The sequence below is a fragment of the Moschus berezovskii genome, chromosome 10 (assembly GCF_049115385.1).
Source record: "Moschus berezovskii isolate FMDL1 chromosome 10, NW_MosBer_1.0, whole genome shotgun sequence".
NCBI lineage: Eukaryota > Metazoa > Chordata > Mammalia > Artiodactyla > Moschidae > Moschus > Moschus berezovskii.
Window position 1 is genome coordinate 44,438,255 of NC_142469.1, and position 13,823 is coordinate 44,452,077.

Sequence of the window (13,823 nt, forward strand, 5' to 3'; positions counted from 1 at the left end):
TACCCAATTGAGGGCAGGGGCTGATGGTTGAAGAATGAGGCAGGAGAGGCGGGTGTTGGTTCTGGCTCCCTCTACCTTGGGAACCTGGGGCAAGTCACCACGCCTCTGGGACTCCGTGTTCCTTCTCACTAACAGGGAGATTAATCTGTGGTCTATAAGTTTCAAGACTCAGGAAAGCTGCACTCTGCTGGTTTAATTGTTTACCCACAGATGTGAAGTCCTGGGAGCGCAGGAGACAGGGCTGTGAAGAGAGCAGGCTCCCTGCATCTGTGTCCAGTTGTGTCCTCTGCCTTTTCAGAGAGCCAGAGTAGCACATCCAAGAAGACACACAGTGTAGTGTCAGATAGCCCGTGTTCAAATCCGGCTTCCTCCTGCATAGGGTGTGTGACCATGGAAAGTGAAAGTATGAGTTGCTCCATCGCATCTAACTCTTTGTAACCCAACGGACGGTAGCCTGCCAGGCTCCTCTGTCCATGGAATTCTCCAGGCAAGAATACTGGAGTGGGTTGCCATTTTCTTCTCCAGGGGATCTTCCTGACCCAGGGATCAAACCCAGGTCTCCTGCACTGCAGGAAGTTTCTTTACCATTAAACCTCTTGGTGCTTCCATGTCACTATTCAAAAAATGGGTCACTAACAGTGTTGTTGTGAAGATTAGGTGAAATAAAGTCTGTAGAGCATAAGGCCAGGATCAGATAATCAGTCAAGGGAAGAGATAGTTCTAGTTCATGATAGATAGGCAACACCTGAACTCTGGGGGTGTGGTCAAGCTAAAACCAGTAGAGGAACCTTACAGGAAGTTAGACTTAGCATCTGACAGAACGTTCTGGCTTTGGAATTTTCATTCTGGATGAAAATATCATCCAGCTTTGAAACGGACTGTGTTATGGGCAAGCAGCCTCCCTGCTTTCCGTGATCATACTGACCCTTGAGGAGACGGCGCCTGCTTGACTGGGATGCCGGACTAGGCTTGTGACGGTCACACTCTCCCGTGAAGCTGCCCTGGTGCCCATACCTGCTGGGCACCTCCCCCAGAGCTGTCTTCCTTTCTCGGGCTTGTTTACCAAGGATCCTGAGACTTAAAAAGGTTTGCAACTCACTGGACTAGAACTTGTAAGCTCCATTTCAGCTTGAACACTCCACAAGGCAGGGAAGGCCCCTAGAATGGGCATAAAAGTTCCCTGTCTAAGACAAGAAGATAAGGCAGGAAGCAGAAGTGGCTCAGATGGAATAAGTAAGCAGCACGGAGCACCAGAGGGTCAGGAGGGGCAAGGACATGCAGCTTTACCTCAAGGGAAGTGGACTGAAATCCTGTGGCTCAGGAAGAGCACAGGAAAAAGGCAGGCTAGATGCGTGGATATCCCGTTCTGGTTCTTCAGAGTCTCTGGTTCCTCTTCTACCAAATGCTGATCCCTTACTTGAGCTCACAGTCAACCCAAAGTAAAAAACCAAGGCAAGGTGGGGAGGTCAGAGAGTGAGGCCAAGTAGTAAGATGAGTATCCCTCTTAATGCATTCTTACCCGGCCTGGCAGCCCCCGGGTGGAGCCCAGAAAGGGGTACTGTTTCTGCCCTAAAACGTCACAGCTGGCTGTAGGTGCTGTCCCCCTTCACTGTCTGCCAAAGCACTTCACGGCCCCAAAGCACTCCATCTCTAGGTACTGCCAGTCCCCAGGCCATTAGCTCGTGTGTGTGTTGAGGGCCCCAGGTCGCTGCCAGTTCCCCAGGAAACCTGTCAAGTTCTGCTGGTGTGTGGTGTCGCCTGGCAGTAATAGGCAGCTGAACCTCAGAGCTTGTCTGACAGTGCCCAGCCGTGAACCAGACTGTCTCCAAACTCCGTTTCTTGCAACCACAATGTCTCAGGCCCTTGCTCATCAATGGAGGGGGCAAAGAGGCCAGATAGAAAAGTGCCTTTCTGCCCAGCTGGGTGACGTCCTGATCTCCTCCTAGCAGCAGAAAACTCCAGGGCAGACAGATCAAACAGAAACCCAGGAATAACTGCATTCTACAGCCAACAGCTTCCCAGAAGGTCTATCTCTGGAAACATGAGAGAGAGTGAAAAAGCACTGTCGCTGGGGTAGCCTAGTAGACAAGCAAAATTCTACAGGATGCAGTGTCCTGGGAGTCAGAGACTGAGTCCGGTTCTTCACGTTTATCTTACAAGCGCTCTGCCCTTCCTCTTGCCTGTTGGTACTTGTGTGGGCGGTGCATTTAGGTACACCGCTCTAGCGCCCTTTTATAATAGGCTTTTGGTGTTATCTTCTGATTTTTAACAGGAGGTGATTCTGAGAAAACACCTCATGGAAGGTTTGTGTGTGTGTGTGTTTACGAGGGGGTTTCTATGGTGATTTCAGTCGTTACCACTGTCACTTTCCTCTCTGTTTTGTTTTTATTCCCATGCATGGTGAAGATTTCTCAGTTATAAAATTCAGTTGGAAGATGAGATAGTTGGGAACACATAATTCCTCATCTCCTTTGTCATCAGATGACTGAAAGCTTTGTGGTGGTCACAGGATTTGGAAGACTCTAACTCCTCTCATGCTGAAATTTCTGGTTTTGATCGAGTTCTTGGCAGCTAAATCTTTTGGGGGCCGTTGCTGTGTCAGAGTAAATTGGAGGTGGTGTGGGGAACCTAAAGCTTGGCAGATGGAGCTCATCTTATTGACCTCTAGCTTCGCTTCCCTCACCCTCCCTGGCCCCCCTACATTTCTAACCAGTCCCAGCCCCCAAACATTCCTTCACACCTCCAGACATTTGCTCGGGTACTGTTTCCTTTGCTGAGGCCGTCCTTCCCCCACCTCCCTCCATTTCCCCTACCTGAGCAAATTCTTCTTTTCTTTAGTATCCAAATGACACCTCCCTTGTAACTCCTTCAAACCACTGGTGTAGAAAAGGATGGCCCCCATTGCGCTACCACAGCAATTTGTTCATACTTTTCACACTGCACTGTGGTTGGTAGTTTTCCTTTCTGCCTGCTCAGTAAGCTGCTGGCTTTATAGCTGTGGTACCTGGTCCTCAAAAAAAAAAAAAAAAAGGAGGGGGAATCCTGATTTGTAGCATTTGTCCATTTCCATGGTACAAATACCCTCACAGGGCTGACTTCAAACTACCACTGTGAAGTCACTGAACACAGACTTGGGAAGAGATGTACATGAGTGGCTTCTGTGAGCTGCTGTGCGCCAGCTCAGCACACCCTGGAAAGTATCCTAGTCCTTGAAACCCCACGTCTAACGCAGAGCTTGACTCTTAATAGGCTTTCAATACATGATTGATGAATGAGCAAAAGGCGTGGATGTGTGATGGATAGCTTAAAATTAGGAGTGTGTGGCACTGACGGGAATCAGAACAAAAATCCTGTGTGGGCTTGCATGATTGTGAGAACCATTAATTTCTCATCCTCAGTCCTGAAATTAAACCTTCAAGTGTGTTCTGTTCCAGATGCAGATTGAGTTCATAAAACAAGGAAGCATGAACTTCAGATTCATCCCTGTGCTCTTCCCAAATGCTAAGAAGGTAAATATACGAACAAACGAGTCTTTTAAGTCCAGCTTTGGTTTAAAATCTCCAGGATTTTAAGTGGAAAACCTCATCAGCTCTTTATCAATCCTTCAAGATTGCAGTGTTGCCAGAAAGATCAACAACTTGTAGCACTCAGTGCAGAAGCCTGAATCAGGAAGATTTTAAAGCTTTATCTGATAGACCATCGCTGTCCTAATTGTTCAAACAGCCATCACACACAAAGAAGTAGTTTGTGTTTTTAGCAAACCCATGAGACGAAAAGAGGCTGTTCATCTGATACTTCTTATCTCTTGTACATAAAAGTCAAGATGTGAGCATTTTTGGCTGGCTGTTGCACGGAAATGTTTTGTTGAACATAGCTCAGTGCTCAAAGCTGTAGAATACAGGAATTAAACCTACACAGTTACCAAAGGGAACTTTGCAGTGGCTCATAGGAGGGATTGTGTTCACTAGAAGGGCAGGCCAGCAGATCTGGAGAACAGGGACAAAAGACATCTGAGAGCCTGCGCCAGGCTTGGAGAAGTAATGGCAGCTGTGTAGTGAAGGTCTTGGGAGCCAGATCCCAGCACCCTGAGCTCAGGCCCAGCCCTACCCTGAAGTATCCCTGGATGTCAGGACTGCATTGAGACTTCTGCCCTGGATGACGGAGTGTCCAGTTTATGGGACCAGGACCCCTGGGCTTGCCCAGTTCACAACCTGCCCAACAGCGTGCTTTCTGTCCCTTGCCCAGCCTCTGACTGCTCTCATTGCACGATCTCCTTCCTGGTTGTGCTGTGTCCACTTTGATTCTGTACCAGCCATCCTCTGCTCTGCCATCAAAGAGGAACGTCTGAAATGTAGATCTGATCTATCTGTCTCCAGCTTAGAAGTTTTGTGGTGGGTTTCCTGCCGACTACAGATCGCATTCATCCTCCTTGTATGATATACGAGGCCCTTGAGAAGAGGGCTCTGGCTGCTTGCTCAGCTTTCTGCCTTGCTGCTGAGCACACAAATGACACTGTGCTCTGGTCACTGTGGACGTTTCAGGTGTCCTGCCCCAGGCCACACTCTTACTGTGTCTTTGCACATGTGTCCTTGCTGCTCACGGCGCCCTTCCCTGACTCGTCTGTCTGGTGAGCTCTTCTCACTTAGCCCTCTAGCACCCAATCTCTTAGCCTTTCCCGACTGCTCCCCCTTCATGCCCAAAATATTGAATAGTCCCTCTCTTGAGAGTCCTTGGGGTCAACAGCGGTATGTGGATGGGGGTGGGAGTGTTGGGAGTAATTGTTTAGAATTACTGGAGCATGGTGACAGAAAAAAGCAGACCCACTTTTAGTTGGTTTTGTTAATGTTTTTTAAACTTCTTCAAACAATCCCCTTATTACCCACATTCAGGGCAGACTGTTCCCATCTACCTGTCCCCTTGGCATGCTACTGCCTGGAGAATAGTTACATTTTGACTCCATCATAAGACTATGAACTCCTCAAGGCAGTAATTGTGTCTTTTTTTAAAAAAAAAAAAATATTTGTTTGTTCGGCTGCATTGGGTCTTAGCTGTGGGCTTAGTAGTTGCTCCACAGCATGAGATCTTAGTTCTCTGACCAGGGGTCAAAGCTGGCTCCACAGTTTCCTCACTCTACTTTTTTACATCTTGCTTTCTCAGTGAGACCTTTCCCTGTGTGTTCAGTCTCTCAGTTGCATCCAGCTCTTTGCTAACCTTGGACCCCAGGGGAGCCTGGCGGGCTACCGTCCATGGGTCTCAAAGAGTTGTACACGACTGAGCGACTGAACACATACAAGGAAAGGTCTCACTGAGAAAAGAAGAAAAGATGTAAAAAAGTACAGTGAGGAAGCCTTGTGGAGACCCTTCCCTCATGCCTGACTTAAAACTGCAGATGTTTCATCCCTGCCCCACACTCCCTACCCCTTCTCTCTGTTTTATTTTTCTCCACGGCCTGCATTGCCATTGAACACACTATACCTCTGCATCATCTGTCTGACCCCGACAGAATGTCCACTCCCTGAGGGCAGTCTGAAACCGCACCCTCTCGATCCCTGGCTGACAGATTCGGCTTTGGCCGGATCGCTGGGATCTGCGGTGGGGGAACCTCCTTCTTCTGCGGGTCAGACCTGGGGCCGGAGTGAAAGGATAGTGAGTTGGATGAACGCCCACAGCCTTGGCACACTTCTGCTGGAGCCACTGGGGAATTCACGTGGCTCTGTGTGACCTCCGTCCTACCCCTTTCAGGGGAGGGTGGTGCAAAGCATGCTGAAAGGTGAAGGGCAGGTAGCCTGGGAGACTGATGGGACATGCCGTGCACATGTGCTTTCTGTAATGAGCTACGCAGCTGGCACCCGGAGCAAAGAGCATTCCACATGCAAACCCTTTCCGAAAGCAAAAACAGCACAGCCCCCAGGAGAGTTTAGCAGGAGATGCCTGTGAAGGGAAAACCGCGGATGTTGGGGAACTGAGCCCAGGATCTGAAATTCAGGTTTTTCTCTAATGGTTTTTGCTTCTGTCATTCCCTCCTTGCCCTAGGAGCATGTGCCCACCTGGCTTCAGAACACTCACATCTACAGCTGGCCCAAGAATAAAAAGAACATCCTTCTGCGGCTGCTCAGAGAGGAGGAGTATGTGGCTCCTCCCCGAGGGCCTCTGCCCACCCTTCAGGTGGTCCCCTTGTGACCCCACACCCCCACCCCCAGATTACAGCTCTTGTGGCTGAGGCATTCAGGGCTGTTGTTTTCCGTTCCTCCTCGAGGGGCCTTCCAACCCCAGGAAACCTGTTCTGCAGGGGCCGCTTCCTCCTGAGACCTTGAAAGACTTTGTCTTTGAGATGGAGGCTATGACTGTTCTGCATTCCCTGCTTCTTAAACCCACTGCTGGGCATGTTCCCCCAGCACTCTGAGTATCCAGAATGGGCCCTCAGCACCTAGCACGTAGATAATACAAGTGACATTACAGTAAACACCAGTGACCACAAACACTCTCCGCTTAGGGCAACATTTCTGAGTTCGCCAGATGCTGTGTGTCCTCAGACCAAACTGATTCATGTACAAATAATAAAAGGTTTACTCTTTTGTAAAACTGTGTTTTACTTATCTCAAAGGAGATAGATATGTACTAATTTTTATGGGCAGTTGCTTCCAGGGACATCGATAAATCTACTTCAGTATAATATTAGACCAATGTAATAGACTGCTTTGTATTAAAAGATTAAGGCCAGATAGTTGCTGCTGCTGCTGGTAAGTCGCTTCAGTCGTGTCCGACTCTGTGCGACCCCATATAATGGCAGCCCACCAGGCTCCCCTTTTCCCTGGGATTCTCCAGGCAAGAACACTGGAGTGGGTTGCCATTTCCTTCTCTAATGCATGAAAGGGAAAAGGGAGAGTGAAGTTGCTCAGTCGTGTCCGACTCTTCACGACCCCATGGACTGCAGCCTACCAGGCTCCTCCATCCATGAGATTTTCCAGGCAGGAGTACTGGAGTGGGGTGCCATCGCCTTCTCCGCCAGATAGTTAAGCATCCCCTTTTAAATTCATCTTGAAAGTTTTATTCCTTCAGTAGAACTTTATCATAATATGACTTTGTACCACATACTACCATGATCCTAAGCAAAATCATAGCTCTTAGGTCCCGGGCTACATATATCAAAATGTCTGTGAATTGTATGAAGAGACCGGGGGGTGTACAGTGCAGGTTAGAATTGTGGTTTGGGAGACCTGAGTTATAGTCTTGGGTCTGCCACTAACTAGCTATGGTTTCATGACACATGGCCTGAGGGATGGTTTCCTGTTCAGGGATCAAACCTGTGCCCTCACAGTGAAAATGCCAAATCCTAACCACTAGGCCACCAGGGATCTCCCCTGACACTAACTAGCTGTGTGACCTTAAGCAAGTCCTTTCACTTTTCTGAAAAACCAGAGATTCATTTCTATAATTATGTGGACAAAAATCCTAATGATCCTAAAAGGTTTAAAGCCTAGAACCTAAGTTATAAATACTCTTGAGGAATGACTGAGTTTTCATTTCCATAATAATCTCCTAGGGGACTGAAATTACATTTTCTCAACAGGGATATTTTCTTCTTCTTTTTAAAATACCTTCAACAGTACCTTCACATGAAAAATATCTTCCTCATCTGGTATCCACAAAAAGCATACACAAGCATACGCATATATGAAAGATATATATATACATATATGTATGTGTATGAATATATACAGTATATATATTCTACTACATAGGACAAGGTGAAATTAATTATGGTCCAAGATAATAAGCCGATATGAAGACTTTTGTCAGGGCTGAGAGACACTGCTTCCTCTTTTCTATCTAACCTCCTCATTGCTGTTGTTTAGTTGCTTAATCGTGTCCAACTCTTTGCAACCCACAGACTGCAGCACACCAGGCTTCCCTGTCCTTCACCATCTTCCAGAGTTTGCTCAAACTCATGTCCGTTGAGTTGATGATGTCATCCAACCATTTCATCCTCTGTCATCCCCTTCTCCTTTTGCCTTCAATCTTTCCCCGCATCAGTGTCTTTTCCAGTCGGCTTTTCGCATCAGGGGCCAAAGTATTGGAGTTTCAGCTTCAGCATCAGTCCTTCCAATGAATATTCAGGGTTGATTTCCTTTAGATTGACTGGTTTGATCTTCTTGCAGTCCTAACCTCTTAAACAAGGCTAAATTGTATTACAATATAGTTCAACCCTTATATGTCACCATGAAAGTGAAAGTCGCTCAGTTGTGTCGACTCTTTGCAACCCCATGGGCTATATACAGTCCATGGTATTCTCTAGGCCAGAATACTGGACTGGGTAGCCTTTCCCTTCTCCAGGGAATCTTCTCAACCCAGGGATCGAACCCAAGTCTCCCATATTACAGGTGGATTCTTTACCAGCTGATCCACAAGGGAAGCCCTAGAACACTGGAGTGGATAGCCTAGCCCTTCTCCAGCAGATCTTCCTGACCCAGGAATAAAACCAGGGTCTCTTGCATTGTAGGCAGATTCTTTACAACTGAGCTATCAGTGACCCCCATGTGTCACCACAGAAAAGAAAAATACTTATCAATTAGAAATAAGGAATTTTGCTGATGAATTGCAAGAACACTAGTTTTCTTTACATTATAACCTAGGTGTCTACTGAATGTCTTTGTTTTTAAAACTAGGAAAAGAAAAGCTCGTATATTGGAAGTCCTCATTCCTAAGACTCTGATGAGTACCTTTAGCATCATAGCATTTGAGACCTGATAAAACTGATGTGCTTGTTTAATTAACTCAAATTGCCTGGAAAACTCCCCCCACACAAACATTAAATCTTCTTTCTCTCCTTTTATTATCTTTTTTTTGGAGGTGACAGCATCATCAAGGATTCTACACACAGTTGTAAAAAAAAAAAGGCATCAACAAGGATTACTCTGAAATGTTTCTAGTTTGCAGAGATTTAATAATGTGATGTTGTTACCTTTCCCTCTCTTTGGAGACCTGTCCTGAGTCCTCAGCCACTATTCCTCCCCCTAGGTGAATGATGAGGGAAGGTCCCTCGTGTTCCACGAATAGTCATTAAAGTGTTACAGCTGGTAGCACTGGTAATGAAAACACACACACACACAACAAAAAGGGCACGCACACACACACAACTAGCCAAGTGATGGATATTTGACCCCTGGAGTTTCTATGAAATCTGATAGAAATCTGATAGAGGATTACAGCAACTATTTTAGAGCACCGACACAGGGATTAGCACTTGGTTTATTTAGACACTACCCTGGCCCTCTTGCCTTCATCTGCAGATATTTGTGGGGTGGAAGTGAGGTAGGTCTGACTCAATAAAAAAAACCTCTTACCCTCAGGGCTTTGTTCAGACTTAACCTGAATATTTAAAATGAAATGTTTAGGGGAGTTCCCTGGTGATCCAGTGGTTAGGACTCGCCTCTTTCACTGCCGTGAACTCAGGTCCAATCCCTGGTTGGGGAACTAAGATCCCACAAGCTGCATGGTGGCCAAAAAAACAACAAACTTTTAAATATTTTAAATGTAATTTTTAATTTTGACTAGTTCTGAAGCATCTGTTTAACTTCGGTGTTATTCAAAGACACCTCAGTTCATGGCTATAGTCAAAGCATTAGACTACAGTCAAAGTCTTCCTCATCTCAGGGCTCAGAAAAATTGTCGATACCCTTTTTCATTGCTTCCTATTAAATAAATCACCTATTTGAAGATGGGGTTTTTCTCAGAGTCATGCCCGCAGGAGAGGCAAGCTCTCCATTTTGAACATTCCAGAACTCGGCTCATGATGTTTCGCCAATAGCATTCCGCTTAACCTCAGTCACTACATCAGCCTCCTCATCCACTTTGCCAAATGCCCCTTTGTCGCCACCACGTTTGCCAAATGAACTGCAAAGCCCTGTGATCACCGGGAAATAATCCAGAAAGCCTCCCAAAACACAGGGTCTTTCTGTTTCTTCTTAATTAACCAAGAAGAATCAGTGAGACCCACCTCCTAGTGGCAAATCAAAGAGAAGGAAGGTGAGACTGTGGGAAAAGGTCCCACGAAGAACAAATGCCTCTTCTCTTGAAGAATCATGCAGTATTTGTCAAGATAAATAGTTCTGTCCAGGCCCACCAACCAATAAACAACCACCCAAACCAAAAAGTATGAATGAAGTCACCAATATAAATTTAATTCTTCTATCATTTCTTTCTGCCCTGGAGTCTTTGGTCTGGAAAGGACCTAAAACTCATGCACCTCTGCAGTTTTGTTTTATGCATGAGAAAAATGGGGTACGGAGAAACCGTGGCTCCCCCAAAGCCTCATCCTCGGCTAGAAGCCAGATACCCTGGCTACCCATCTGCAGACACTTATTCTGTGAACCTAGAACTTTTCTAGGTTTTGAAGGTAGATTTATTCAGCAAATGACCCAGTATCTCCTGGAGGTAAACTGAGCATCATGAACATAGGAGGCCTGAGGGAAGCTACACCTCGGTGGCTGAAGGATTAAATGATCACGTTGCAACTTGTTCTGTGGGAAATTCTTTGGGGAATTAATTATGGTTGTGATTACACTGAGTGTGACTTTTCTTGAAGTCATTTAGCATATTTATTTTATCCTGCTAGTCCAGGAAACTGAGGCACAGTTGAAAAGACCTTGACACCTTCCAGAAGCCTACAGACAAAACCTGCTAGGAGATTGGTTTCTTTTCGTTGTATCTGTCAATTTCCAAAACTACAACAAAGCAAAGGCCTTTATTTTTTAATACTGTGATAGTCATCTTGCCCTCCCTCCTTTTTTCTTTTTTCCTCTCCCCTCTTCTGATTCTCTAAGAGTGACCCTGGTTGGAATGATACATAACTGTTTGGAACACCTGCACTACCTTTCAGATGAAGCATTGAGAAATGGATGGGTCTGGCTCCCTCTCCTGTGGGTAGGGGGGAGGCTTTGGGAAGAGATGAACATCAACAACATAAAGGAGCCTGGCTCATTCAATACAGCTGGCGTTTGGGAAGGCCTGGTGCCCAGGCAGAACAGCATGTTCCTAACGTCATACTGATTTGTTTCATTTTCTATTGCAAAAGGCTTTCAGATAGAATCATGAGATACTGGTGGGAGGCTTTCAAAGACCCTGGGCAGTCACGTGCTGCCAACCCATCCACGTGTGCCACAGCCCCTCCATCTGTGCCATGCTTTTACTCCCAAATCTTTAGCCTCAAGCCCAAGCAGGTGGGACCTGCAAGGGGAATGCTCAGTGTAGTTCAGTTCTCTATTGAATCTCCCAAGGAGTGCCTGAGTCTGGGGCTCAGTTACACTTTACACAGGTGTTTAGGAAGTGATATTTGAGCCTTTGCTAACCAATGGAAGTCTTGGATCAGCATGTACCTGGGCAAAGGTGACCATGGTCTGTACCTGCCTGCTCTTTTCCAGAAACACTTGTATGGAAGGAGTAACTGCAGCCCCTGTGTCTCCCAGGACCTGTGAACTAAGGCCAGGAGGGCTCACGCTTCTTGTCCTTTGCCTGACCTCCCTTGGCTCCCTTCACCAGGAAGGTGCTGATGGTAGATGGCAGCGGGGGAGAGAGAGAGAGAGGGAGGGCGAGAGAACTCATGCCTGATGGATCCCATTAGGCTTAGTGTGCAAAGCAAGTTGAGATGAAGTCGCTGCTCTGGTATGCGGCCAAAACTGCTGTTCTATTTTTAGTCCCTCCCGCGTGCTTCTCAGCCCCTCATTGTACGCCCGGGCACCTGGATCGGCAGCGAGACAGGGAACTGAGCCACTCGTTTGTAAAGCTGGAAGGAAGGAGGCCATTGATGCGGGGCTTGTTTATCGCTGACAGGGAAGGGGGACCTGGAATGTTAATGAGGACGGCTCTCTGAAGCATGCCTTCATGGTGAGCTAGGAGTTCAAAGGAGGAGGCAGGCTCAGTCCTGTGCCCAGCAAATGTGAACCGTTGATAGAGGGAAGGAGAAATCAATTATGCTGTCGCAGGCCGCATGTCATTGTGCTGGAGTTGTTAGGAAAGGTAGGACAAGGACCAGATCTCAAAAGGAAACAAAGCCACATGGCCTTGAAGTATAACGAGTTTGCCATGGCAACTGATGGAAATGAGCCTCCGGGGCCCTGAGCAGGTGTGTTATCTTACAGAATAAACAGACTTCTCTCACTCCCAGGTTTTTATAATAAAACCTGTGTTTGGATTACTTTCCCCTCCTCTTTGTTACCGGGAGAAGCTGGCTGTTGCTCAATCAGCCCAAGGCTCTGGTGAGGGAAATGTAATCAGTATTATCAAAAGGGCTGTTTTTGAAAAGCTGGCACTCGGCTTGGCCGCCAGCCTCATCTCTGAGCAGCAGCTGGGCTACAGGTAACTGTCTGGCCTTTGCCACCTTCCAGGTGATGCCTGGCCCAGAAATCCGCCTGCTCACGCGTTCAACAGTGTGATGGGGAGGTGGGGCTCTCATACTGGCGGGGGTCAAAAGCTGCAATCTTCCAGGGAGAGGAGAAATGTGTTTAGGTGAGTCTGGGACCCGACCAGTTTTCAGCATCTCGCATTAGCTGGGATATGGGCCAAGGGCTCCTTGAGTTCAGGGATTAACTGATTCTATCTCCCAGTCTGTTGCTATAACAAAGTTCAGTTACTCAGAAACTTGCAGAGAGCTGCTGTTTCTCTGAGCTTTAAATCCATCTGAGGTGGGGTCTGAGGTGACAGATTCTCATGTCCAACATGTACACAAAATATGGAGATTTTGTAAAACCCTCCTAAATCAGAAAGAAACGTTGACACTGTATTGTTCCAAAGCCAAAACCAACACAGCAGGATGGTCCTATTTTCATTGCTCTCACTTCGTGACTAAAGGAAAACTTCCACTCTGGCTTCAAACTGAGTTTCAAACAAGATGCTCAAGGGTTTCATAACAGGCTCTTAGGACAGGGACAATTCTATACTGAAAGTGAAGTTTGTTGCTCAGTCGTGTCTGACTCTTTGTGACCCCATGGACTCCTCTGTGTGCCCACCCCATGGGCCTGTTTGTGCCCACCAGACTCCTCTGTCCACGGAATTCTCCAGGCAAGGATACTGGAGTGGGTTGTCATTCCCTTCCCTAGGAGATCTTCCCAACCCAGGGATCGAACCTGGGTCTTCTGCACTGCAGGCAGATTCTTTACCATCTGAGCCTCCAGGGAAGTTCAGTTTTACACTAGGTTTGGGCAAAACATCCAACCCAAGAAGAATTGTGCCACCAGCTGTGTCCAAAACTCTCAGGCAGCAGTTACTGCTCCACAGCACTACCCTGCACCCCCTGCTTCTTTCTTTCCTCAAATAAGATGGCCCACATCAGCTCCTGCCCCTCTGTAGAGACCTATCCCCGGCTGCCCCTCCATGCATCGCCTGATCTTTAAGTAAGAAAAAATGGCCTGAAGAATGGATTTAAGCTATGGTGCCAGTGTGGAAATGATTTCATGCACTTCATGCACAGACCCTTTCAGGCAAAGTGGTATCACCAAGGCCAGGCATTAAACCATGCTGTGAGGTAGGCCTAAGGGTGTGGGGGCATTCCAAAGTGGATGGGCTGGGCCTTCCCACATTCAAACTTTTGAAATTCAAGATTCTAAACTAGGTCTTTGGATACCAGCATATACTTATTCTTTGAAAAGGCACACAAAGCAGAAGTCTCTGATAACCCAGTGTGAGCGTGAACGTTCTGATGCATCATGTTACCATTTCTAATGAAACTGTCCGGCAAAAGCTAAACCAGAAGGGTCAAGGGTGTGGTGGGGGGATGGGGAGGTTTAAGCAGCAGTCATAGATTGGCAACCAACCTCCAATTATTTATT

The 13,823-nt window shown here is 46.9% G+C and overlaps 1 protein-coding gene across 1 annotated transcript in view; it reads left to right on the top strand.

Annotated features, from left to right (window-relative positions):
* The window catches only part of TRAF3IP2 (TRAF3 interacting protein 2), a 47,104-nt gene extending 40,487 nt beyond the window's left edge, over nt 1-6,617 (top strand). Inside the window, exons 8-9 of the mRNA XM_055432865.2 lie at nt 3,435-3,509; nt 6,034-6,617. Of these exons, the coding sequence (XP_055288840.1) occupies nt 3,435-3,509; nt 6,034-6,180 (222 nt within the window). The 3' untranslated portion in view covers nt 6,181-6,617. The remainder of the gene's footprint in view (nt 1-3,434; nt 3,510-6,033) is intronic.
* The last annotated feature ends 7,206 nt before the right edge of the window (nt 6,618-13,823 follow it).